This window comes from Urocampus carinirostris, chromosome 10, assembly GCF_059441175.1.
Source record: "Urocampus carinirostris isolate Australia breed hairy pipefish chromosome 10, RoL_Ucar_1.0, whole genome shotgun sequence".
Lineage (NCBI taxonomy): Eukaryota > Metazoa > Chordata > Actinopteri > Syngnathiformes > Syngnathidae > Urocampus > Urocampus carinirostris.
Window position 1 is genome coordinate 13,741,175 of NC_142358.1, and position 27,534 is coordinate 13,768,708.

Genomic DNA, 27,534 nt, shown 5'->3' on the forward strand with positions numbered 1-27,534 from the left:
GTTGGCATCGGGAGCGCGCACATACACAAGCACGCGACCACTGCGGCGGCTGAGTGAGCTCGACAGCAGAAAAACGGCGGCATTTTCCGGTGAGGATTAAATAAGAACGTTTTTCTTGTATTGTTGAATTTTGCCCTTTTGTTGGCGTTTTGAAGGATGTAAACGTCGCGGGGTGGATGACAGGGCTTTTTAATACGTGTTATTTTGATGTGCGAATGTCGTCATTTGTACTGCTAGCTATTTACATAATGTTGTGCACTGTATTGTACTCTTTATTGGTTTAGTTACTTTTTTGTACCGTTAAAAATGGTATCTAAAATATTGCGTGTTTACACGATATTAAAAAAGGATTTTACTCTTCTTAAAGTAATACTAATGATTTATTACTTGAATATAACTGGTTCACTTTCAGAGAAAGACCCGAGAATAAAAAAAATATTCCTCATAAATATTTTTTCAATTGCAAAACTTTAATCTTTTCTGTTTTTGCGCCATTTTTAATGGATTTTATAACTACTTGGCTTGTCTACTAAGCTTTTGCTGTTCTGACAACAAAGGGTCAAGTCATTTTTATCTGTATAGCCCTTAATCACAAAGAGTATCAAAGGGCTTCACGGGTTATTACACAGACTATTTTTTCAGACTATTATTACACCATCCCCTGATCTGGAACCAACATGAGGGCAAGGAAAAACTCAAAAACCTCAACATGATAGCCTTATCCTCCTTGTTTTATAACATTTATCTTCTCTGTTCCTATATCTTCTTGGCTCTTTACCTCACTGTGAATGTGTGAAACTGGAGTGTCATGCCCAATTTCGTTTTCAAAATATGTTAACCCATTTTGTAACAATGACAATAAAGGTATATTGTATTCTATTCTATTCTATTCTATTTTATTCTATTATATTCTATTCTATGAGGAAAATGAAGAAACCTTGAGAAGGGACCGCACATGTGGCATCCCCCTTTCAGGATTACCAGACAGCAAAGGATGTTGCAATCACAAATAAAGGGGCAATGTGTATTCACCGTCTCCTAGTGGTAAAAAACTTGATTTATTGAAAATATATATACAGTGGAACCTCGGTTCTCGACCATAATCAGTTCCAGAACCCTGTTCGAAAACCGATTTGGTCGATCACCGAAAATCGTTTTTCCCATTAAAAGTCATGTAAAATCGTTTTAATCCGTTCCAACAAACATGAAGCTAACCCAGGCTAATCGTACGTTCGCGTTAGCGTAATCTTCCGTACGAAAGATTACGCTAACATGAACGTGTAAAAATAAAAAAATCAGGTCGTTTACACGTCATTTAGCACCCGGGTCTCCACAACAAGTGGTGAGCGGTTAAAGGATAAAGAAAAGATTTATGAATAGGATTTCTTACTTTTGTGGTGGTCTGCAGAAGCCATGCTCTATTCCCTCAAAAGAAGGGAAACTCGCACATCTTCATATTTTGCTATTATTTCTTTCCTAAATGCAATAGTTGTACGCACTACTCTTCTTTTTTCACCTGTAGCAACTTTGCTGCTTGCACCGACCTTCTTCCGAGGCATAATTAGGGGTTAAAACACTCCGTTCACCGATATTAAAAACGAAAGCAAAAAGGAGTGCGCGCTCACGTGACAACAGTTCTTCACGAGGGGTGGGGGCAATCTACACCCGTATGCCGCTCAGCATCGCCCCTAGCGTCCCGGCGTTCGAAGTCCGATTTTTTTGAACGAAAAGCGAAGTAAGAATTTCTCGAAATTTTTGGTCGAGAACCGATTGTTCGAACTGAGAGGCGTTCGAAAAACCGAGGTTCCACTGTATATGATAATCAAAATAAATGAATATCAATCACACATGCATTCTTTGCAGTTACTAATAGGGTGAGAAGTTAACACTTATTTTACACATTTGCCTCACCTAAATGGAGCTTACGTAATTATCTGCTATCTTGCTGCTACAAGTACCCAAAAACCTAAAAAAGGCTCGTCAAAAAACGAGAATAGAAATGATGCGTTTTGGTTCCTGCTAGTCTCCAAAGCTCTATTCTTGTTTTTAGCACTCGCTCTAATTTGCGCTACACCATACAGTGACATCTAGTGGTCAAATAGTACACACTGTCCCTTTACATGGATGGTTTATATTGCTTGACCACTAGTAGTCCTTGTATTGCTTAGTGCATACCCAAAAATATTACTGAAGACGATAAAAAACACAGAGAGGCAGAGTGATCAAAGCGCAACCTTTTTCTTAAATGGTCTGCATTTTTATAGCGCTTTTCAAGTCACTCAAAACGCTTAACAACGTGTTTCCTCCGGGCACTCCGGTTTCCTCCCACATTCCAAAAACATGCATGTCAGGTTAATTGGCCGGTCCAAAATGCCCCTAGGTGTGAATGAGCGAGTAAATTGTCTGTCCCTGTGTGCCCTGTGTTTGGCTGGCAACCAGTTCAGGGTGTCCCCTGCCCACAGATATCTGGGATGGGCTCCAGCACCCCCGTGACCTGATGATAAGCGGTGCAGATAATGGATGGATGGATACTCTGTTATACATTGAAACTAACGAACAACCCTTTTCACAGGCTAAATCATTTGTATAACAAATAAAAGTACTGTAATTTTTTTAAAATAATTTAAGTCATGTCAAATATGTTTTGATCTCCAGATAGAGAAGTAACTGAGAGATTGTTTAGCCTATCAGAATGCGGAACACAATGTAAGATGCTAATCAGTAAAGTAGCAAGAACGACAAGTGAAACGGGTTACTGCGAGGGTTCATTGTTTGAATTAAGAAGCAATATCCAACTGTTTTTATCCACTTCTGGCGGTGGGTTTTTGTTTCTAAACTGGAGTTCTTTAATTGTTGGTCTTCCTGCAGCAGCATTAGTTAACTCTCTCTCTCTCTCTCTCTCTCTCTCTCTCTCTCTCTCTCTCTCTCTCTCTCTCTCTCTCTCTCTCTCTCTCTCTCTCTCTCTCTCTCTCTCTCTCTCTCTCTCTCTCTCTCTCTCTCTCTCTCTCTCTCTCTCTCTCTCTCTCTCTCTCTCTCTCTCTCTCTCTCTCTCTCTCTCTCTCTCGAGGTTTTTATGTCACAAGACATTTTCTCTCGCAGGTTTGTTCCGTCACCGAATAAAAACGAGAGATGCGTGTTTCATTTGTGTGAGGAAACCGCACTGCCCTGTTACACATCTGATCATCAGCTTATGCTGTCACCAACTGTTTTCTGGGGAGGTCCTGGCTTTATTTGTCTTTGATCAATAGAAACTCCGCCCAAACTAATAACACAGTGTACTTTACATAACATTCATGTGCATAGCAACATCATATTCAACACTACCAATGCATTAGTAATAACAATGTTGTGGCTAGACTAGAGGGGGCCAATATTACTTTTATTGTTAGGAAATGCTTTGGTTTGCATTAAAAAACATATTCTGTTCATTATAGTTAGAAACATCAACAGAAGTTGCAATAACGAACAATACACAGCTATTGTTGACATGAAATATAGGTCATTCATAAGCTGTAGATAATAAGTGTGTTTTAAGACTAGATTTAAGTGTCAACAATAGTTTCCTTTCAGATCTCTTATAAGAAAATCCTATTTGTTTTGGGCAATTTTGCACAGTTCTCTCACATACATTGACTCCAACTTCCTCCTATTTTATCTTGGGCGGACCTGATAAATTGCACTTTTCAATTATCTGGCAAATATTAGGATTTTAGGTGTGCCTTATTGTCCGGGAAATAGGCTTAAATCTGACGTACTTTAAAAATTCTAGCAAATTTAAGTGTTTAAGTGCACCTTGTAGTCTGGGAAATATTGTAATATCTGGTGTACTTTTTGAATTTCTGGCGAATTTGGGGCAAATTTGGTGGACCTTATTGTCCAGAAAATACAGTACAAGATTTCTCATCCTATAGTCTGGAGCAGATAGGATCAATTGTCAAAAAATCTGCCCCCTCACACCAATCCTTACTACTTCTTTAAACGTGTTAGTGGCCATTTGCTAATGTTGTTTAAGGGGTTCAGTTAAAAGGCGCATTGCGTTGTGCAACTCAAAACAAGTGCTAAAAACAAAAAGAATGCAAACTACGGAGACTTAAAGTGACCAAATCGCACGATTTTATTTCACTTTTTCCCCCCCCGCCTTTTGAGAGTTTTTTTTTCCTTTTCTCGGTAGCCGTAGCAGCAAGATGGCGGGCAATCATGGCCGCTCCCTTTTGGTGAGCCTCATATTATGTCAACTAAATATAAATTCTAGACCCAAGAGTATTTAGAAAATGCATGTTTTTATGTCTTTTTCATGTAGTTTTGCCTACTGTTGGCTGCGGCTGCATCGGCTCGCTACAACGGGTCAGGTGCAATCGACATTTCGTTCTGTGTACATTGTTACACAGAATGACAATACAAGGAAATTATTATTATTATTATTATTATTATTATTATTCAAATCAATATTGTGTTTTTATGAATGAAGTTTTTTAACCTTAGGAGGTGCTAAAAATACACTCTGTCCCTTTAAAATGACATAATACAGTAGAGTTTGCAGAGCCTCAAAGTGTGCGAGGAGTTGCCAAATAAAACATTTTTTTGCAGTGTCACACAGATTACAATTTCAATAACATCATCTCCCCTCAGCAAGTTTATTACTTTTGTGTGGCTCTATGATCATAGGCACACCTTTTTGAACAAATAAATCCGACCTCCTCATGTTCATTGTGTTTTTTCCTAAAGAGCTTACTAAAATCCTGCTTAAAGTCTGTTACTGGATTCATTTTTAATTACAGGCACCCAATGTTCTTCTTACTCAGTGTATCTACTGAAAATAAAGGCATACATATATACATATATACACATATATATATACACACATATATATATATATATATATATATATATATATATATATATATATAAAAAATGTGCTTAATTTAACTGTATATACTTATATTAGATACTTAATTGTTTGTCGAAAGCGAGGCATGCATACCGACTCACACAAGAGGAGCATTGTTTTTTGTCCCATCTCGTGCTAGTGTCCGTCCACACAATCTAATATAGTTTCATTTTGACCGCCTATTTCTCTTTTAGTTGTGTTACAATTTTTTATGTTAAAATATAAGCAGATATAAACACGAACAGAAAAATATGTCAGTTTAATATGTGTCGTAGAACAGGGGTATCCAACCTTTTTAAAGCTAAGAGATATACAAATTTGTGACATCAGTGAGTTTGACATGTAATTCTCAGCATCATATTATTACTATGTTGTTACTATGTTATTACGGTGTAGTTTTTCATTGGGAGTGAGGTTAAAGGGTTGTGATGTGGCTGCAGTTGGTGGAATGGAGTGCGAGGTATTGCACATAGTGAATCAAGGAAGCAAGGTTTTGGGTGCTCTGAGGAGAGTGATGAGCAACAACAGTATGAGTATGGATGTTAAGAGTGGATTGTATGAGAGCGTGACTATGTTGTATGATGCAGAGACTTAGAGCCTGAACGCAGATTTGAGAAGGAAATGAAATGTTTTTGAGATGAAGTGTTTGATGAGTATGTTAGGAGTGACAAGATTGGATTGATTGAGAAATGAAATTGTGAGAGACAGAACTGGAGTAGTCGTGGAACTGAGCAAGCGTGTGGATAAGAGAGTACCCGGTTGGTTTGGACACATGGAGAGGATGGACGAGGAGCGAATGTACAAGAGGATCTACAGAGCAGAAGTAAATGGAAGGAGACCAAGAAAGAGGTCTAAATATAATGGAAGCTAGAGCTCTTTTTCGTGATAGGAATGAGTTGTTGTGAAAAGATAGTGGGATGTTTGGACGTGTTCTAAGGGATGGGCAGGGAACCAGTATGATGCGGCAGGTGTAAACCAGTGAAAGCTGTTGAGCCCTGCTGTTGAACAGAACAGTGTATTGTGTCACCCTGACCCAAGTGACACGGCCGCTTTCTTGTGTCCCGTTTTATCTGGAGGGGCGAAACTTGGGTGCAGAGGTGCTTAACTTGTTTGGGTGTTTGGGCAATTGGGTTTGCCATGGTCCAAAAAGATTTTGTGTGTTTTTTGCAACTTTTTTCCTTTTTAAATTTTCTTTATTTTTGTATGTGTTCGCCTTGCTGTCGCTCACCCCTCTCAAGGGATACGACCAGGGTAGATAGATAGATAGATAGATAGATAGATAGATAGATAGATAGATAGATAGATAGATAGATAGATAGATAGATAGATAGATAGATAGATAGATAGATAGATAGATAGATAGATAGATAGATAGATAGATAGATAGATAGATAGATAGATAGATAGATAGATAGATAGATAGATAGATAGATTATAAATAGCAATACTTTTAAAAGAGTCTTTATTTTGTGGTGTCCGTATTGTTTTTTAATATTAGTTGGTTCTCAAGTATTTCAACTACATATATTAGTAATGATAATAATAATAATAATAATAATATTAATTCATCAAATATCAATAGAATGACTGAACAAGAGAGGTTTTTAATCTAATTATATTTTAAGGTGATGAAGACGTGCAAATCATTAATATATAACTATACATTAATTTACCGGTAGTTGCGTGATTTGTTTAGCACAATACTTTGCTAATATTAAATTTGCTGCAGTAAAATTGACTGCATTTTTCCTACATGCCGCAACTTAATTGTAATACGATTCTTAAAAACAACAAATATTAAGAATATGCAATTCATGTCCCATCCATGTGTGTGTTTAAGTATATGAGCGAGAGAGAGCAACTGTAGCCTTACCTTTGAATGCAGAACGAGTGCTTGTGCTAGTGGTGCTAGTGGTGGTAGCAGTTGTTGTGGTGTGCACAGCTGAAATAAGGTAAGGCGCAGGAGGGAGCAGGAGGACACAACAATAGTGACACACAATCAACACACTAGCACAGCCTAGACAGAAATAACGGATATTACAAAGACCAGAGGAACATTGGGGCGGGATTTAATTCGATTTTGTGTGTTTTTTGCTACTTTTTTCCTTTTTTAATTTTCTTTATTTTTGTATGTGTTCGCCTTGCTGTCGCTCACCCCTCTCGAGGGATACGACCAGGGTAGGTAGGTAGGTAGGTAGGTAGTGACAATAACGTGATGTCGACGCTGCCGGTGTTATGCAGAGAAATGCATCCCCTCGCTACTACAACCACTTTTACCTCGTTTTATCTCACTTTTATATCACTTTTCGGGCATGTAATGGCAAACATAACCAAAACCACTTCGTTTTGCATTTGTTGGGAATGTAATACAACTTAAACCATTCCGTCTTTGTATTTGTTGTGAACGTAATCGAACGGTAATGCACACCGCATCTAAATCACTTTTGAGAACTGTTATGCACTCTACCGTAAAGCTTATTATGCAGGAATAAGCTTTACGGTAGAGTGCATAACAGTTTCAATACGAGCGATTTGAATAGAAAAGGCAAAATACACATGTCACCTGCTCAAAAGTTATTTGTATACGGCGTCCATTACCGTTCGATTACATTGACAACAAATACAAAGACGGAATGGTTTAAGTTGTATTACATTCCCAACAAATGACAGACGAAGTGGTTTTGGTTATATGTTCGCCATTACATTCCCAAAAAGTGATATAAAAGTGAGATACAACGAGGTAAAAGTGGTGATAGTAGCGAGGGGATGCATTTCTCGGCATAACACCGGGCCAACGTTCAATGACTCCATGACTCCACTTGAATAAGCGAGCAGCATGGATGAAAAAGTCTGAAAGCCCATTTCCTCAATCTGACCTCTTTTCTTCCAGTTAACATTCATGTAACAGTCCGACTTTTATGTAATTTAAATAATTATCATTATAAAATTGAATGGACTGTTTAACATTGATGTTATGCAGGGGTACACTGGGTGTTCCCCCAAAAATGTATACACATTTTAGCTGCTGATGGCTCAATTATTTATTCTTTCTTTATCGACTGAACCCATTGGACTGAGTGATGGTAGCCAAACTTGACTTTGATGAAATTACATTTAATCGAAAATGTTACCGGAAGTATGAAAACGCAATACATTTCTGATGAATTAACATGGTGGTCAACCATAACACGTGGATTCTCCCCACTCCCTAGTAGGTACAGCTGTGTCTGTTGATCGATAAATTTAGTTTGACTATGGCTTCATCACTCCACACTATATTTGTGAGAAAGTGTGCATCTTTGTTACATTGCTCCAAATACCACTCACAATACTGTACTCTTTTGTATGGATCAACGCCAATAAGAACATGGACTAATCTTGCTGTGTAATTTCTCCATCGACGACATTTCACGATGCGATGGATTTCTAAACGCCCACCTCACAATTAGCTTGCCGCTAAGATTTTCTCTGGGATTGTCGACGTATGTGGTCTACTGGTACTGTTTTTATGGACGTCCTGGACAGTTCCATCAGCTTTAAACTTGTCTGCAATTCAAATTATGGTAACTCATGTTGGTGGTTCTTTGTTAAACTCTACCAAATTGTCTTAGTGCTTCTACTGTGTCTTCATTCTCCCTGTAGCATTTTAGAATACATTTCCTTTGTTTATAAGTCAAGTCTTGCTGCCATGACTCAGTTCTATGGGTTCAGTCTATAAAGTAAGAATAAGTAATTTAGTTCTCAGCTGATAAAATGTATATGTATTTTTTGGGACACCCTGTACTTCTGAAATTTCAAATTTTAGCTAGAATTAGCAATTTGTAGGCTCATTTCTTACCAGGTTTAACATCCAATTAGCTAAATACTTTATTCATCCCCGCAGGGAAATTCACATTACCAGCAGCATCCCTGAGCTGAAAACAATACAATAAAAAAGCAAAGAGAATACAATATACAAATACCCAATGTGACGTTTACTTGTTTCTCCAGATAACAATCATCTAGTGAACAAAGTTTAAGTCCGTGGCCTACCCCTCACCGTCCTGTGATGCCAGCCTGCGGTTGAGGGCGGCCCGCGACCGGTCGCAAGCTGGGGAAGCTCAAGGTGGTGCGGCGGCAACTGCTGCAAAGGTAGCCTGATTTCATGCTGGTCACCTTCGTTCATGCTGGTCACCTTCATCCCTCTCCCTATGGCACTCTTTGACGTCACTTCCTGTCTTAGGTATGAACACCAGCCCTTCGTTTCCTGTCTGGCCGGCCTTTACGGTTGCCAATGGAGACGATACCAGAGAGCTCAAGTGCAACCGGGGGAGTGTTGCTGCAGCAAGGTGACAGCACAAACTTATTTTTTGTTTAGAATAACCAATGCACACCAAAATTCACTTGTTTTTGGTGAAATCATATTTATATTACAACAAAACTTTACAGGTGGAGTGCAGCAGTTTCGGGCTCCTGATCCTCACCTTCCTCATGAGTTTATTGTTCCTATATTTCTGGATCGAAGCTCGGAATGACTACGATGACTTTGACTGGTAGGTCCTATTATACAAAAATAAAACTATTTTTCCTTAATAGATGATTCATTATTTTTCTTTATTTGTGTTGTTAGGTTCAACTTTGGCCTTTTGGGCTTCTGGTTCCCTTGGTCTCTGGTTTTGCTAGTTGTGGCTGCTGCATTCTTCACTTACATTGCGCTCTTATTGGTATGCATGATTCATTAAAGTGAATTCCAATGCCGATTTTTAACTCCATATACAACTAGCTCGGCAAACAACGATAAAATATTTTTTATGTTTCATTTTGAAGGTGACATGTTTTGCATGTAAAATAAAGGAGCTAATTGGATAACGAATAAATGCATTTTAGTGAGTCCAGTGAATTAAGAAAACAACTTCAACATTTGGGAAATTCCCTGACCAACCCTTGCAAATATTGAGCATTTGTCCTTAATTTTATGGCCTGGTCAACTCTTACTAACTTTTCATAGTTATCTATTAAGATAAGTAAGACAGTAGGGACCACAGCCCCCTCGATATGTAAAAATCTTTGAAGTATCCACAGCCCCCCATCTTTGTCACGCGCTCTGCCAGAACCCCCGCTCACAGCAATAGTTGACTGGGGATAATGGGTTGTGGTAAAAAAAGTGCCGTTCTCATACAGAAGCACGCTTCAGTGGCCAGAACCAAAAAAAGAGCTCTGCCAGCACCTTCTTAGCAATGGTTGACCTGGGATAATGGAAAAACAGCCACAACTATGTATTTTGGAAAAGCACAACCAAAATGCCGTATGGGATTGGGGATAATATATCACAGCCTGCACAAGTTTAGGTCATTTCAGGCAGAAACAATGTCAAAAAAAGAGCCGCGGGGCGTGACAAAAGTGTGCTCTACTGGTCCTCACTCGCAGCAATTTGGGATTAGGGATAATGGATCGCGGCTGCAGAAGTGCAGTTCCCTTTTTGGTGCACAAAAAGGGAGCAAAGAGCCACAGCTGTAAGCTTTTCATTCTCGGCGAAAACTGGGAAAAAGCAAAAGTCGACACCAGATTTTGGATCGTGGACACATGGTGTTCTCAATAGGCGGGCCACAATGGCACACCTTAGCGGCCCAAACTGAAAAAAAAAAAAAATCCACTCTGTGCATCCGGCTGCGGTTCAATTTTGTGTAATAAATGTATTTTAACCAATACTTCACCACGTGTGCATAGCAAGAAATGACATTAATATAAGAATGATAAATGCCTGATAGGTGCTGGCTGTGTGTCTGCTGTCTGAGGGCCAACGGTTGTACCTTCACTGGAGCCACAAGGTAGTTGATCGCCATCTTGAAGATCTCCAAACAATATAAAGTAGCATGGGCTAGAACTTAACAATACAGTAAATTAAAGTAATTGCAATTGATATTAAGTTAGAAAAGGATTTTATTTTGTGGTGCTTTTTTCTCAAGACTGGCATTGTGGTGACCTTGGTCTTCTACATGATTGCTGTGGTTATCCTATCCAACCTGTGGAGCAAAGAATGGACAACGCTGTTGCTTTCGCTTCAGGTTGCCAAGAATTTAACTCGGAAAAAAAAAAAAGTTCCATCCTTGATCTGTTTCTAATTTTACTCTCCTGGTTTATCATCAGGTAACTGCGCCTGTTCTCCACGTAGCCGCCGTCCTAATCATGTCAGTCCTCTCCTGGCCTGTTGCTTTACACTTTTTCCGAATCCACAAGAGAGGTATGCCTCTTAACTGGACTGTATTATGATGACTTTATAGATGTTATAAAGCGTAACTTTGGTGGAAAATCATATGCAGAAGTTACATTTTTTGCAGCATTTAACATTGTTGCTAAATTATTGGAAAAGACTACTTTCACTCTAAAAATACTTGGGTCAAAAATCACCCAAAATGGGGTAAAAGGTGTATGAATTGGTCCAGATTATTACTTGGACCAATTCAATTCAACTTTCTGGGGTGTTCAAAACAGCCAATTTTTTGAGTTTCTATTGACAAAAAGACATAGATTAGGGGATGTCTTTTATATAACTTCACCCATTTTTGGCGTCATTTTACACACATTTTGCTCAGTGCTTTTGTAAAAACAATCGTTTTTTTCTTTTTTTCAATGGGTTTGATTTATATTTTAATCTGGGGTTGTTTTGTACATTGTGATCCACATTTTTATTAAATATAAAAACGAAAGAAAGGATAGGAGTGTTTTTTTTTTTAATATTTAAACCCAAGAGATTTGGTCAAATTAACAGGTCAGTCCATGCTTGACCTATCTGAGCTACTTTTGACCTAACTTTTAAAAACATTTTGGCATGTAAAAAGATACAAGGTTGCGTCATAAAGTAAGGTAATGCGTGTTTAAAGTGAAGAAGAAAATGTCAAATCACAATAGAATAAAATGCAAATCATAAACGCAATTTCCTTTTGTAAATGCTTATCTTTCTAATAAGTAGAAGAAGTAATGTGTGTGATTCAGCTTGTAGGTTGAAAGGCACTTAATGTTCTGTCCAACCATTGAGTTGCTGCATAAAATAAGATATAAATATAATATATATATAACAGTATTGTAATTTTTATAATGTTTTATTTCTAAATTGTCAATGCTGGAATGAAACGAGTACCGACAAACACCATAGGACAAAATAGGGACGAAAAAGTTGAAACGTTTTATGTGAAGTATAAAAATTGAGGACTCCTGCGGAAAAATGTTTTTTCTCGTCATTGGGAATTACACTTCTCAACCTCCCTGATGAGGAAGTTGACTCTCGGATTCAAGAGGATCAGTCTGTTTTTTGTCCGGGCCGTGGAACAGTGGACCAGCGTTACACACTATGCAGGGTCCTCGAGGGTGCATGGGAGTTTGCCCATCCGGTCTACATGTTTTTTATGGACTTGGAGAAGGCATTTGACATTATTTCTCAGGAAACGCTGTGGGGGGTATGACACAGTCTTATCCGGGCTGTGCGGCCCCTGTATGCCTGGTGTCAGAGTTTGGTCCGCATTGCCAGCAGTCGGATTTGTTTCCAGTGGGAGCTGGACTACGACCTGTGGATCCTGTACCGGTCCGTCGTGGTACAAAGAGAGCTGAGCCGAAAGGCAAAGCTCTCTATTTACCGGTCGTGCTATGTTCCTACCCTCACCGATGGTCATGAACTATGGCTCATGGTGTAAAGAACAAGATCCCGGATTTAAGTGTCTGAAATGAGTTTCCTCCTCAGGGTGGCCGGGCTCTCCCTTAGAGATAAGGTGGGAATCTCAGTCATCCAGGAGGCATCAGTGTAGAGCCACTGCTCTTCCGCATTGAGAGGAGCTAGTTGAGGTGGCTCGGGCATCTGATAAGGATGCCTCTTGGGTGCCTCCCTCGAGAGGTGTTCTGGGCATGTCCCACCAGCAGGAAGCCCCAGGGACGACCTAGAACACATTGGAGAGACTACGTCTCTAGGCTGGCCTGGCAATGCGTCAGGATCTCGTCGAATGAGCTGAATGAAGTGGCTGGAGATGGCTGGTCTAGGCTTCTCTGCTGAGGCTCCTGCCCCCGAAACCTGACCACGGATAAACGGAAGAAACCGGATGGCTGGTCATTGGCAGAAGATTTTGCTCATTTTAGGATATTTTAATTTGTTCCTCTTTTAAAATTGTCCTTAAAATAAGCATCTACTGGAAAACACAGTTTGTTTGTTTTTTCTACTTTTACTTTTTTTAACATTAGAAAAAAAACATTCACTATATGCTAGATAAGACATTTTAGCTGATTTTAATCATACTATGATTTTACAGGAAAACGCTATAAATCATACTGGAAATGAGCAAAGTTCTCTGCCAATGGGGTAAGAATTAAGCTTTACAGTGTCCTTAGCAAGAAAAGTCCTCTATCTCAATACTAACTAGTTAGATTTTGGGTTTCTGCTGATTTAACAAAACAGAAGGAAATAGTTAGACATACTGTAAAAAAATGAAGCAAAATCACTTCTCTGGCAGTGCGGCAAGTGGCGATTCTGAGCCTTTACCTGTCCGGGCTCCTCTGCCTCTACCTGGTTCCCCTGGGTATGTACTCACCATGCATCAAAGAGGAGGGGACGCTGGGAGCTGCACCAACACTTATTGGACATCGAGGAGCACCTATGGTGAGGCGCTTATTTTCGATCTCACTGGGATTCAAGTACAGTGTGTATGAAGAACCTGAATATTTTTACGTTCCTTTGCGTCAGCTGGCACCAGAAAACACGCTCATGTCATTTGAGAAGGCGGTGGAGGCCGGCGGATTTGGACTAGAAACGGATGTCTCTATCAGGTAGGGTTTAGTGAAACTGGGATTTTTTTTTGCATCTACCCAATCCAAGTAAATATATAAAAGTATCGATCAATACCGATCTGATACTTTTGGCTTGAAAATGTCATGATCATTGAATAGTTGAACCCTCGCCCTTGAGTTATTAGAATTTCTGACAAACACAGCACAAAGTTTTAGGCGCTAAAATTGTTTCATTTTTTATTAAATAGCTACAATTCAAACTTTAACAGTAAAAAAGAATAAATAGTATTTCTATTACAACTCTTGCAGAACAAAAGCCAAGAGAGTGAAAAAGAAAAGCAATTTAACAAATACAAATATAACAATGTCAACATGTCAGCTATTGTAATTGTAAATTAGCAATTTGTAAACTGTAAATAAAAAAGAAAGTCAGAACATGTGAATAGTGCAAATAGTACAACCTAAAAACCTTTAGCTGTATTAAAAAATACTTCTACTACAACAACTTTTACAAGAGTCAAATAAAAAAAAATCAGCAACATAACGAACAAGCCTTTCTGGCCCTTCTGGTTTTTGTTCGGGAACAATAACAGTAGCGGATAACTCTACCAACCAAATAACACCTGCCTGTGTTCTTTGCAGTTGTTAAAAAAAAAAAAAAAATCAACACTTTGCTGCACTCCACGTATGCCTCTATCATATTTAGCTTCTGATAAGGGTGAGTGCATAGATTTGGCCCTCTTCTGCCTGGCTGGTTAGATGCAACAGCAGGCCAGGTAGGTAGAGGTGTAAAAGTCTGCCTGTCAGTCACACAAACAGGCATAAACTTAGAGAGAGGCCAAGGACCCTGGGTGAGAGAGAAGGACTGCCCAATCTACATACAGAAGAGACGTTTTGAGGAAATTGGTGGAGGGGAAAAGTATAGATCCTGGGACAATAGTATTGATCCGATCCAAGTACTTGCTAAATATCTCCACTCCTACATCCAAGAGTTAATGTGTTTTAATTCATACGTATGAATATGTGTGTTTTGTGCTCATTATGAAGCAAACAGTCATTATACTCTATTGCAACCTCAGTGTTCCTAAGAGAAAATGTTACTTTTGTGTGTGTGTGTGTGTGTGTGTGTGTGTGTGTGTGTGTGTGTAAAAGCGAGATTGATTTTCACTTCCTGACTGATGCACATTTGGGGTCAGCTTATGTTGTCTTTGGATGCTAAAATTAGCGTGCTTACCTGGCGGGTGGCAATTGAGTGGATGTAGCGTGCCCTGATATTAGCGTGCTGCCTGCAGCGCTAAGATGATTAGCGCCACTCAAATCCTGTTAGCCCCCTTCCTGCACACCAGCAACGCTTAGCAGGTTAGCATGCCGCATTATGACTGGGAACTAGAAAAGGGATTAGTGATGCAGTGCCAAGTTGTCTTTTTGGAGTTGTTAGAGACACACTTCCACTTAATTGAAGTGATGTTCTCAAATGTGGGGAGAGAAGAGACAGTTTTTCATGTATTTATACAGTAACACTAACTGAACTGAAGGCCACACTTCACGTTTTGCGATTCACATGTAGAATAATTGCCTGACATGGATCCTGTCCTTTTTCAAGGACAGTGTGTATTATATAGTTCCTCCTAGCGGTAAAAAATTGATTCTTAAAATAAGAAAAAATACATTAAATTTCATTTAAAGGGACATTTAGAAAGGCTGAGAACATGTTTTAAACAACATAAACCTCACCTAGAGGGAACTGACATTATTGTCAGTCTTGCTCATGTAAGGCTGGGCAAAAAAGCGCAGGTGCAGTTTGGTCACTTAGAGTCTCCTTAGTTTTTATTCCTCCTTGTGCTTTTTAGCACTAGTTTTCGGGTTGAGCGACACAATACAGTGACATCTAGTGGTCAGATAATACACACTGTCCCTTTAAAGCAGTGGTTCTCAAATAGTAGTTCCCCTCAGACCGAGGCGCGTTTGACTTCGAGGTACATTAGATATTTTTTTAACCGTCCTCAAATAAAGTGCAATTGCACCTCCATTAGTCTAGGGAGCATTGGCACACTTATTTGAAAAGTATTTTGGTTGCTTTAAGCGTCTGTGTGTTGCACATATCACAGAGTATGAGTATGAAATGTAGACACGAAATGAAGCAAACCCTCTTGGCAAAAATATGTAATTTTGTGTAATTAGTAAATATGAGTAATACGAGATATTGGCCTTTTTGTTAGGTAACGGTACTCGCAATTGTAGCTGATAGCTGTTTTGGCTACCTTTAGGATGACATTTAACAATCAGGCAATTGCAATTAGAGGAGTGATAAATGTCTATTCATAAAAAAAAATCTGAAAGAAAAATGTTGCTGAAAACGTATTTCTTTAATTAATTTGCAGACAGAACTAATTATATGTGCTTATTGCAATTGTATGTGGTATCAGTATCAATAAAATTTTCGGTTTCATTCTGAAAGAAATGTGATTTTGAAAGTCCTAGTAAATGTTGTAAAAACAAGTTCTTATCAAATACATTTTCTTTAATTTTTGTGTCCTCCTTAGTATTGAAAATCTGCCAGGAATTGGTGCAATAAAAGTATTACTGATGTCCATGCACAGAGTTCATCATTTCAATTCAAAGTAGTTCTGGGGAACTAAATTTTTTTACTTTTCTTCTAAAAATAAAAAAAAGACTACAGAAATATTACAAAATTATATTACAGTAGTACCACAATGAAGAAATACTACTAATATACTACTGCAAATATACAACTACAGTAATACTACAAAAAACACTACAGAAATACTACCAAAATCAGACTATTGAAATACTACCAAAAAAAATCTATACAATTACTACAAAACTAGATATCAAATTTAGTGCTTGTAAACGGGTAATATTGTTTTTACTTTTATTCTGAAAAGAAAGATATCCTACAGAAATACTACAAAAATACTCCTACAGTAATACCGTAATGCAGGAATAATACTACAGACATCCTACAAAAATCCTACAACAGAAACAGTAAAAATTGATAGGTCTCCCCTTGGCCAATTTTTTAACCTTAATGCGGCCCACGACTTAGATAAGTTTGTCCACCCCGAGTAAAAGCGATGCTTTGTTTGTATTTCATTTCCATACAGTTGCTTAAAACCAAAATTGCAGCAAAGTGTTCATTTCCACAGTTAAACTGCGATGGCTGTGTCATGAGAGTTCATATTGTCATCTGCACTCTTTCTTGTAGCTATGACGGCGTTCCCTTCCTGATGCACGATTCCACCCTCAAAAGAACCACGGACGTAGCCGATGTTTTTCCAAACCAAACAGAAGTGGAAGCCTCCATGTTCACCTGGGCTGAGCTAAAGCAGCTTAACGCTGGCAAATGGTTCTTAAATGTAAGAGTGACCCGAACATCAATTCACTTGAAAAGCTTACACGTTGTGATTTTTTAAAATCATTTTTCAGATTTAATTCTTATTAGTGTACCATGGCTCAATAAATCTAGAGGTGGGGGTGTCCAATTTAAATACAGACACTGCCCGACTTACGAACCAATTTGTTCGAACGTTGCCTAAGTGCTATATTTTGGATGTTTAAGGTTTATATAAGTATGTTTAAGGTTTGTATAGGTAACCTGTATTGTTTTGTACTAAAAAATAAACATTTAATATAATAATATGCTCTATAAAGATAAATAAAGTTGAGTTTAACTTACTTTAGGAAGATGGGCTTCATGAGGTCCTCCTCCGTGGTAAAAAGAGGCCGAAAAAAAGCATTCCGACCATTTTCTCAACGGCATTAAGGTTTCTTATTCCAATTCAAAATAAACTGTTCGCCTCTCCTTTACATTTACACCAACCATATTGAATGGAAGCACGAGATATTAAACAATGAAAACGTCAAAGTTCTGAGCGCGCTGGAAATTCAGTACTCGTAGCACTGTATGTTAACATTTGAACTAGAAAGAGGAAGCGGATTTTTTCAACTTCCGGGTGGATTCTGGGTGACCTCTCACAGTGCCACACGCCGGTAGCGACGGAAAGAAGCACTACAGTAATGTTCTGTACTGGGAAAAGGTGCACACAATAAAAAAATCAAACTTACAGCGATGTCCGTATATTTTTCGGCATCCCGAAAATGTTTGTATCTACTGTTTTATGTAAGTTGAATGGTCATAAGTAGGGGAGGTAAATTTAAAAAAATTGACTACAAGCTGAGGGCCAGACTTTTAAAATGTTGAAAGGGAAAGCAGTTGCTAAGGCTGGTTACTAATATTGTGATAGTCGCAGACAGCAACCCTTAAAACAATGCTAGACAATACTAAACAGCTTATCACTAAAGTTGATTATATGCCCAGTTCAGGCTGATGATAGCCCAAATTCAAAGAAAAATAATACTTAAGATAAGAAGAAAAAAAACATTTCTTTACAGCTAGTGCCAGCATCTGCGGTGTCAGCTACTTAAAGGTTTTGTGCGCCGTTTAAACTGTCCTTAAAAAATTGAAAGTTGAATATTTTCTCAAGTAAGTATGTTTTAACAACCCAACTGAGTTCAAAGAGCCCTTGTGCTTTATTTTCAATTGCGCCTATCTGCTTTAATCTTGCTTTTATCAGGCCTGTTCATGGCGGAACAAAACCCCAAAAAGATGAAAAAAGAAGAGGTAATCAGAGCGCGTCTAAGAAATGCACGCAAATTATGTGTTACTCTGTCGCATTCTTAAAGTCAGAATTGCAACACCAAGTTTGTAAAATTGTCACAAAATACTGAAAACAAAAAGTTGCCGGCTGTATTTCCCTTCAGCGCATTGGCAAGAGAGAATGAAGCGTGTCGTGTTTGCAGAGATCTTCCCACCCGTACCGTTCACCCAATTAAATTGCTCTGTGTGCTTGGCTGGTGTGGGTGGGGTGTTTACAAGTTGTTCTGTGGATTTTCATCATAAGGTGTCTCAACATTGAACATGCATCATTTACTGAGCTTCCATAGAAAGAACTCCTAAATGACGTACAGCCAAAACTTTTAATCTGTCTGTAAATTATAGTTAAAACTGTACTTAATCACCTCAGTCTCTGTTACAGAAGGATCCTTTTGGCAGCGCATCTTCTCTCAGCGAGGCAGAACGCGAGGAGGCTAAGAAACAGTCGGTTCCCTCGCTAGCTAGCTTCCTGGATATGGCGGCACGCACGGACCTACGCGTTCTCTTTGACCTGCGCCAGCCGCCTTTGGGACATCCTTACATGGAGTCTTACATCAACGTCACCCTGCAAGTCGTCTTGGCCCATATCAACTCTTCACAGGTCAGCGTCTAATAGAATGAGTCTCTGATTATATGCACATATTTAGTAAATATCATATAGGGGTCAACAATGTGATGCTCGCAGGCACCAGGTAGTGTCTAAAATGTAAATAACTCAGTGCCCTTAAACGAGACAAATGTTTTAGTGGTTAACTGAGCTTACTGTAACTCTACTTTTAAAGCACCAGTATGTAATATTTGACCACTAGATGGCACTGTATTGTTTAATGCGAAGTAAAGTCAGGGGCATAGCGTATCAGCAAGATGCCAGACAGACCTGGCGGCAACCTCTAGGTAGAGATTCCACTATGTAAATATATATTTTTTAATAAAAAATAACATTGGTATGATTGTTTTTGTACTTTTGGCTTGCAGTCAAATAAATCATTTGTTTACTGAATGAAGGCTTTTTTGTACTACTAGATGTACTAAATATTACACTCTGTCCCTTTAATGATTATAACAGTAAAAACAACTGCTCAAACTGGCATCCATTTGCACTAATCAGTATTAAGAGCCTCAAAAAGGTTGGTAATCTATGATTTTATTAATGATTTTGTTTCCCTAACTAAAGCATTCACATTTGTATTTTTCATCTTTGTTTATACTTTATTTTATATCAAATTTGTTTATTCATTAATATATTTTATTTATTTGTTTGTTTGTAATTGTTTATTTATGTCTTTCCTTGATTACATTTCCCCTGCCATTTTTCTACACGTTTTTAAAAAAAAATATATATATATATGTTTCAGTATTTGGATATTTTTCCAAGTATTATTTAAAATATTTTCCATTTTACAACTTATGTTATTACTATAACCAGAAATTGATCAATTGTTACCTACTGGTATTATGTATCAGTATCGGGCCGATACAAGGCCAAAATCTATGGTAGGTATTAATTGCCAAGTTTGTGGCCTTGCTCAGATCAGGAACACAAATGTATATATGACTATATATAGCTTCCCATAAGGATGTTTAAATCCATTCTATTTTGTTGTTGGGCATAAAATATGCCTTTTATTAAGAAAAGGGAAAAACATACTATAAAATAATAATTCATATAATTAGTAGAAAATTTGCATTATGTAGTAGGGATGTACTGACTATTTACCACTGGTAGCGAGTAGGACACCCCGTATCTGTATCATTCACAATACCAGTTTATCCTACGGTATCGTAATCATGGTGAAATGTACATTTTGTAGGGGAATTTTATGTGCTTGTGTTATCTGTGTCTAACATATGTGTCAATGAAGGAATTTAGCCAGATTCAGTATGGATTTATTTAGTATATCACCTAGTATGAAAACTGCATATAGGTATTGTCCATATGCACATGCTCTGTTGGTTGTGCGGGACTCATAGAACTGTCGTAACATTTGTAACTTTCATTTTATTTCAAGGTTTAACTAATCCCAATGGTAAAATGTACTTTTTTGTAAGAGAGGAATTTTACAGTACATACTAGTGTTATTTGTATCTGGTATTGTCATCAATGAAGGTTCGAGATCGTTATCAGTTCGGTGTCGTAAAAGTTGGTTTCAAACATTGCTAAAATAGATGTCTTGGTTTTTGGGAAATGTTGGGTATACAAGTACTCATGGCACCGGTCCTTGTCTGGGTACGTAGAGGCATGTATTTGTTTCGTCGTGGAAAAGGCAGAGTAAAATATCCCTAAGTGTTGTATATGTGTAGGTGCTCTGGCTACCAGAGGAAAAGAGGGAAGTGGTGCAGGCCTTAGAGCCTGATTTGCACCAAACTTCAGCACAACGCCTCCCCATTCGTCAGCTCATGGACAAGCATATCTCCGTTCTCAATCTTCATTACAGCAGCATGTCACGACAACAGATCAGGTACACGACTGCATAGCTGGATTTGCAGTGAGATTTGGCTATCTCTCTTTGCATAAGATGTCTTTGTCTTCTTTCCGGATTGGCAGCAAGTACAACTCGGCCAATATCAGCACCAACTTGTTTGTGATCAGCCAACCGTGGCTCTACACGCTGGCCTGGTGTGCCGGGGCCAATTCGGTCACCACCAACTCCATCCACCTCCTGGCCAAAGTACAAAGGCCAATCTTTCTAATGGTCAGTAGAGTGACTCCTCTACATCAAAGATTAATTAGTTACCAGACCAAGCTCGTATCTAGAACCAGTTTTCTCCTCAAGAAATAACTGAAAAGAATGATTCCGTTTCTGGCTGCCCAAAATCATCCAAATTAATCCTAAATAGCTATGAAACCCATCTTCCTGATCACTAAACACATTCAAAGCAGCTAAACGCTAATCAGATAAACAAGATCATAATAAAATTACTATAATGCTCCCCACATAGCACTAACTTGTAAATATATTTGCCTGTTTACCCTGACATCTCATCTCATCTCATTAGCTGCACCGCTTTTCCTTAGTAGGGTCGCTGGAGCCCATCCCAGCAATCATCGGGCAGTGGGCAGGGGACACCCTGAACTGGTTGCCTGCCAATCGCAGGGCACACAGGGACAGACAGCTCGCTCGCTCATTCACACCTAGGGACAATTTGGACCGGCCAATCCACCTGAAATGCATGTCTTTGGAATGTGGGAGGAAACCGTAGTACCCGGAGGAAACCCACGCAAGCACAGGGAGAACATACAAACTCCGCACAGGAAGTCCGGTAGCTGGATTTGAACCCACACAGGAGGTTCCCGAGACTTTAAAACTGTGCCGCACACGCGCTAACCACTGCGCCGCCGTGCACTCTACCCTGACATTCTTCTTTTATTTTTAACTTTAATTTTTCCTGAATTCTAGTCATTATTCCAATTCCAACCCCCAATGCCGAGCTTTTAAGTCTTCATTTTTTTTCTTTATCCTGGAGTATCATGTCCAATGTCGTTGTTAACAATGTTCTCTATGTTGTTATCGATAACGATATAGACACTAATTCTAATTATTTCAATAAAAGTCCCGAAGGTCAATTAGTTACAGCCATGCAACATAGCGAGGGGAGCCATTTGCATGCCATCTTCATATTTTTTGATAATCACAAGCTTCAATTCTATGCTTATCATGTTCTTGCCCCTCACTTCAGCATCAATGTTTTGTATAGTATTGCTAACATGGTCTTTTTGAGGCACACGAAATTCTGAACAGAATGAAGAAACAGAAAGGCATAGTGAGCAGTAGTTCTGCCAATAGCATATCAGCATTTTTATTATGCCGTGACGCAAACAAATGGCAGACCAGCATTGTTGTTTAAGACATTCAGTGCTATTGTTGGCAACAGACTTCAAATGGGATTCAATTGAAATGATTTTGTCGTTTTTGTGGAACTTTGTTGTCGTCATGTGATTATCTTGTACTGATACAGTAAGAACTCAAAATGTGACTTTCTTTATTAGCAGTAGATTGGTAGTATTGAACATCCCTCATACATGTATATAAAATGCCATTTGAGTAAAAATATAAGCACAACAATATGACTGATAATAAGACTGTAATACAGGCACAAAAGCAAAAATATTTGATGAAAAAAAAAAATATAAAACCACACCATGTTCTTTTTTGGTCTCTTTTCTAGACTCCTGAGGAATATAACACGTTATGGATTCTCACTGATGCCATCTCTGCAGTCCTCATCGTTGCCATTTTCATTTTCCACTGGTACCGTCCACACACTTAAAAAACTGCTCGTTAGAAATCTGCTTAAGTTCGATTGTTGTTTTTTTGTATAGACCATGTAAACATAAAGTTTAGGGTTATTTTTTTTTTTTTTACATTAACTGCGATATTATTTTCATTGCCTAAGTATATTCCATAGTTGTTTGTAATGTTTTTGTGTGCAGCTGTGTTTTCAGAGAATACTTATATTCTTCATATATTTTTAAATGGGTGAAGCCTATGTGTTTTTATGGATGTGTTTGTGATACAGGTGGCGTGAGAGAGGCCTCCCCTTCCTGTCTGGCAGTCGTCAAGCTCATGAGAATGGACCATACAGCAAGTTTAGGACAGGTATAAAAATGTGACTGTCTTCACATTGTGGAATTTACATTTTTGAAGGGGGAGGCATTGGACATGGTATCCCCTTGAGATCCACCGCTAAAACAATGGCTGCAGAAATGCATTAATCATATACTCATGTTTTATGTGTTTGTGTTTTGAATACGTGTTGTATGTTAGACTCCTCAGAGGTCATCTGCATTGGCTGGAGTTCTTTCCACTCCGACCTCCCCTCCGGATCACTCATCTCCATCCCTTTGGTCTTCAACCAATCGCACATTGCATGAATAAGCCCCCCTGCATGTCCCAACCCTGTAGGATCCTTTGTCATGATAATGTTACTCTCCAAAAGTACCATCAACCTTTCGTGTTCAGCGTCAAACCTCCGTCATCGTGTTTTGATAATTTCAAATAGATTTAAATGAATACCCCAAAGGTAAACTACAAAATATTAGTAATTAATACTACAGCACTTCTAAGGGTTGTGACCAAAGTTGTATTTTATTTATTTTTCTCCCACTGGTCCATCTGGTAGGTCCACATGGCAATGTTCACAGGCCGGCAACAGTCCAACTGGGATCAGAACTCAGAATTTTGGAGCAAGCTGAATGAATTGTTTACACGACTGAAGACAAACGAATAACCCCGTCCGTATAGACAGCGTTTGCAATTAAAGAGATTCCTCGGTTTTCGTGGTTAATGGGGACCAGAACCACCCGCAAAAAGTGAAAGTCCGCGAAGTAGCGTTGATCCTTCATAAAAGCCCTTAAAGCGCTAAACTTACCTCGAGATTATGTTTTTACTGACTGAGAGTATATGACTAAAAAAAATAACAATTATATACAAATAGTGATACTTATTTGCAGTTTTATCACACAAATAAATCATTAAAAAAGCATGCATTGTGATTTCTGGATTTTTCTTTTTAGTTTATCTCTCTCACAGTAGACATGCACCTACAATGAAAATATCATTTTAAATGGGAGAAATAGCAAAATAGCTGGGTGTTCAAATACTTATTTTCTTCACTGTATGTATATATATATATATACATTCTCCATGGTTTAAAATGATAAAACAGAAATGTCCCAGAGAAATCAACAAATACTCAAGGCTTTTTTAGCAAGTACACCGGAATATACTTGTATCATTTGTCTCCGTACTTCAAGTCCCAAAAGGCTTATCCCTGACGAGGGATACTGCAGGTGGGCACATGCACTCGGATTACTCAAATGCTTATACATGCGCAAGTAATCGGAAAATTAAAGGACTAACCCAACAATGGCAATAAGAATACTTGCAGCCAGACTAAGACTTTTATCGGATTTCTGTGCTAATTTACATCATCTTACATAATAGGAATACTGGCACTAGTCCGTTTCCATTCGGATTATTGCCTGCATGTAAAGGTACCCACCTAGAATTTATGTCCTTGTATTTATAACCAATGAATTTTCATTTTACATTTTTCAGAGCTGAGCGATGTCTGGTCCATTTCCAGTGTCAACGCTGCCCCGGATCAAGGCAGCCCACCCCTGTTGCCAAAGCTCCCCCATCTGCCTACCATAGATGAAGAGTAACAAAGCAGCATATTCACAGTGCTTCACTTTTTCAACACATGTTTTAAATCGAATCAGTACTAGAACTAGAAAATCATAGATGGTGCTTCTGTTTGGTGAAAGGGAAACAACTCCCTTAAAACAGTTTTGAATAGTGAACTTTTTTATGCGCTCAATTAATTTAAGCTTTTGATGGAACACTGTCAAGAAGGGATGATTACTTTGAGCCACCTTTGTATGCATAGTTAGGTTTGCTAGCTTAGTGCTAACTTTTAATATGTAGATGAACAAAAAAACCCTCAAAATAAATTCTTAGACACGTGTAGCAGCATCACATACACTACATACAATACACAAATTCTAATTTTATTCAACTAAAGATTTCTAGCGTGAAGGGACAGTGTGTATTATTTTGCGCCTCCTAGCGGTGAAAAAACTTAAATCCTCAAAACAACTATTGATTAGAATGATTATAAGAAATAAAAAATAAACTTTGAAAATAAAACATTTTTTAATACTTGTGGGTAAAGAATTCCTTATTCATATTCTATGACATGAGGCTAACCTAGGGGGAGCTATGCCTTTTGTCTGCCATCTCCCTGTGCGGGTACCCAAAAACCTAAGAAAGTCTGGGCAAAAATATGAGAAGAGTGGTGCTGTTTGCTCACTTTGATTCTCTTTAGTTTGAAATCTTCCTTGATCTTTTAAGAACTTGTTATACAATACAGCAACATCTAGTGGTCGAACATTATTCTCTTTAAGAAGTTGTTCTCTCACACTTGATGTCAAATAGCTAACATCACTTTGAGGCAATGAAGATCCCTGTAGTATGCATAGTCAAGTATGGTAGCTTAGCACAAACTCTAGAAATATAAAAAGTCACAGGAAACTCTTAAATAACGACTGTGACACATGTAAAGGCAACTCATACACACAAAAACAGTTTTGAATTTCTTTTAACAAAATAATTTTACCCAAAAGGCAAAGCATGTATTATTTAAAGGCCCCTGGTAATAAAAAACAAACTGCATTCGTTTGAAAAAAAATATTGATTCAAATAATAAACAAAAAAACATGAACAATCATACAAATGGGAATTTTAAAAAATATTCCTAGGTTGAGAATTTTTTATTTATTTTACATATTGTGAGGCTCACTTAAAGGGAACTGACAAGAAATGCCAGCCGTCTTGCTGCTACGGGTACCCAAAAAACCTTAGAAAGGCTGGGCAAAAAAAGATGGATTTTGAACTTGCAAGGACAGGGAAAGAAGCCTTCAGATAAGGAATTTGCACCCATTTCAAACCACCTTTAACCCCCCCTCTCTGCAATACATCTCCTAGGTTACAAAAGCATATCTGGTCTAGGGTGTGGGATTCAAAGCGCAGACACATGAGTGGCGATAGCAAAAACAGTGAGCAAAATTAGTAAAAATAATGAACTGGCATCCTATAAAATCTCCTTTGCAGTTGTCCAATATATAATATAGTATGATATAATATAATATAAAATAATATAATATAACATGCAGCACGGCAGGGCAGTGGTTAGCGCGTGTGCGGCACAGTTCTTAGGTCGTGGGAACCTCCTGAGTGGGTTCAAATCCAGCTCCCGGCCTTACTGTGCGGAGTTTGTATGTTCTCCCCGTGCTTGCGTGGGTTTCCTCCGGGCACTCCGGTTTCCTCCCACATTCCAAAAACATGCATTTCAGGTGAATTGGCCAGTCCAAATTGTCCCTAGGTGTGACTGAACGAGTGAGTTGTCTGTCCCCGTGTGCCCTGCGATTGGCTGGCAACCAGTCCAGGGTGTCCCCTGCCCATTGCCCGATGATTGCTGGGATGGGCTCCAGCATCCCCGTGACCCTACTGAGGATAAGCGGTGCAGCTGATGAGAGATGAGATAATATAACATCAGAATAAATTTATTAAGAACAAACTGTCCCTTTAGTACAAACAAATATTGCAAAATCCCATAGAGAAACTAAAAGTAATGTAATTAGGAGACTAACTGAGAAAGAAGTTACTGTAATTCTAAACTTCTAGACAACTACTATATTATTTATTATTCAAACAAAGTGTTCATCTATCAATATATAATGACATAGTATTGTGTGTGTATTCTAAAGAAAATAGGACATACATTTGGGGTAACTAACAGAACAATGTGGAAAAGAGGAAGCACTGTGTATAATCTTTGTGTTCAAAAGGACATTGAAATTGTGGACGCTTGCATCTCAGACAAAAAAAAACCTTTGAAAATGGGAGGAGACAAAGCAGAGGCACTACTGGATCATTTAACCAGTGGACAAAAACGCACATCAGCTGTTTCACGTCTTCTAGACCTGATGGACTCGAAGTTGGATGATAAAAACAACTTTTCCCTCTGGATTTGTACAGATACCAGCTTCATTTTACCAAAAACGTTCAGCTAGTTTCACAAGTGTGTCCTTTTTGTGGGATTTAATGGATGCTGCTCGATGGACTGACAAAGTGAATGTACCACAGGAGGCTCCACCAAGGAACCTACTAGTTAAAATTCATCTACATAGTGAATGTACTACTCAACCTTAGGTCATTCTTAAGGAAATTAGCCGTTCTGTGCCAAATAAGTAGAAAGAAGTCATTTTCTATTTGGCGTTTTGTTTCATAAGGAACTTCCACAGTGTAACAGGCAATTGGGAATAAACCTTTATTGGTACAAGAATTGTGACCGAGGAGTTCTATTTAAAAAGTGTCAATTGGGTCAGTCATGTTAGCTGTGTACATAATAGGAGACAATGCAGCCTAAAATGATTTTTTTCAGCAATTCAGTGTTTTTCCTTCTTTATCATTCCCTCAAATAAAAGCAAAGCAGGCGCACCACAGCTTAACTATTTTTGTTCTTTTTTCATACAGCTTACATGGAAATTTGAATAAAAACATTTCATTCTTTTCTACTGTTGCGACCAATTTAGTTTTTAACAACACAAGGGTCATTTTAACGCGATGACACCAGGAAGGTCATATCAGCAGAATGGGATTGTTGTGATCACTTTTTGTATTCTGAATTATGACTAGCATGTTTAACAAAGGCCAACAAC

General features: G+C 38.4%; 1 protein-coding gene across 6 annotated transcripts; it reads left to right on the forward strand.

Annotated features, from left to right (window-relative positions):
• Window positions 1–27,324, forward strand: gdpd4a (glycerophosphodiester phosphodiesterase domain containing 4a). 6 transcript variants are annotated; one of them, XM_088345609.1, is made up of 18 exons: window positions 1–89; window positions 8,879–9,019; window positions 9,111–9,216; window positions 9,317–9,420; window positions 9,498–9,591; window positions 10,636–10,695; window positions 10,834–10,932; window positions 11,015–11,108; window positions 13,363–13,508; window positions 13,593–13,675; window positions 16,863–17,013; window positions 18,694–18,912; window positions 20,613–20,770; window positions 20,857–21,004; window positions 22,479–22,561; window positions 22,830–22,909; window positions 23,078–23,211; window positions 24,371–27,324. In XM_088345609.1, the coding sequence occupies exons 4-17, from the start codon at window positions 9,359–9,361 to the stop codon at window positions 23,182–23,184; spliced, it is 1,584 nt and encodes a 527-aa protein (XP_088201735.1). In that variant the 5' UTR covers window positions 1–89; window positions 8,879–9,019; window positions 9,111–9,216; window positions 9,317–9,358; the 3' UTR covers window positions 23,185–23,211; window positions 24,371–27,324. The 6 variants fall into 6 exon arrangements, with proteins under 6 accessions (XP_088201735.1, XP_088201740.1, XP_088201734.1 ...); XM_088345614.1 differs by having other exon boundaries at window positions 18,697–18,912; XM_088345608.1 differs by lacking the exon at window positions 23,078–23,211.
• Window positions 27,325–27,534: the final 210 nt, after the last annotated feature.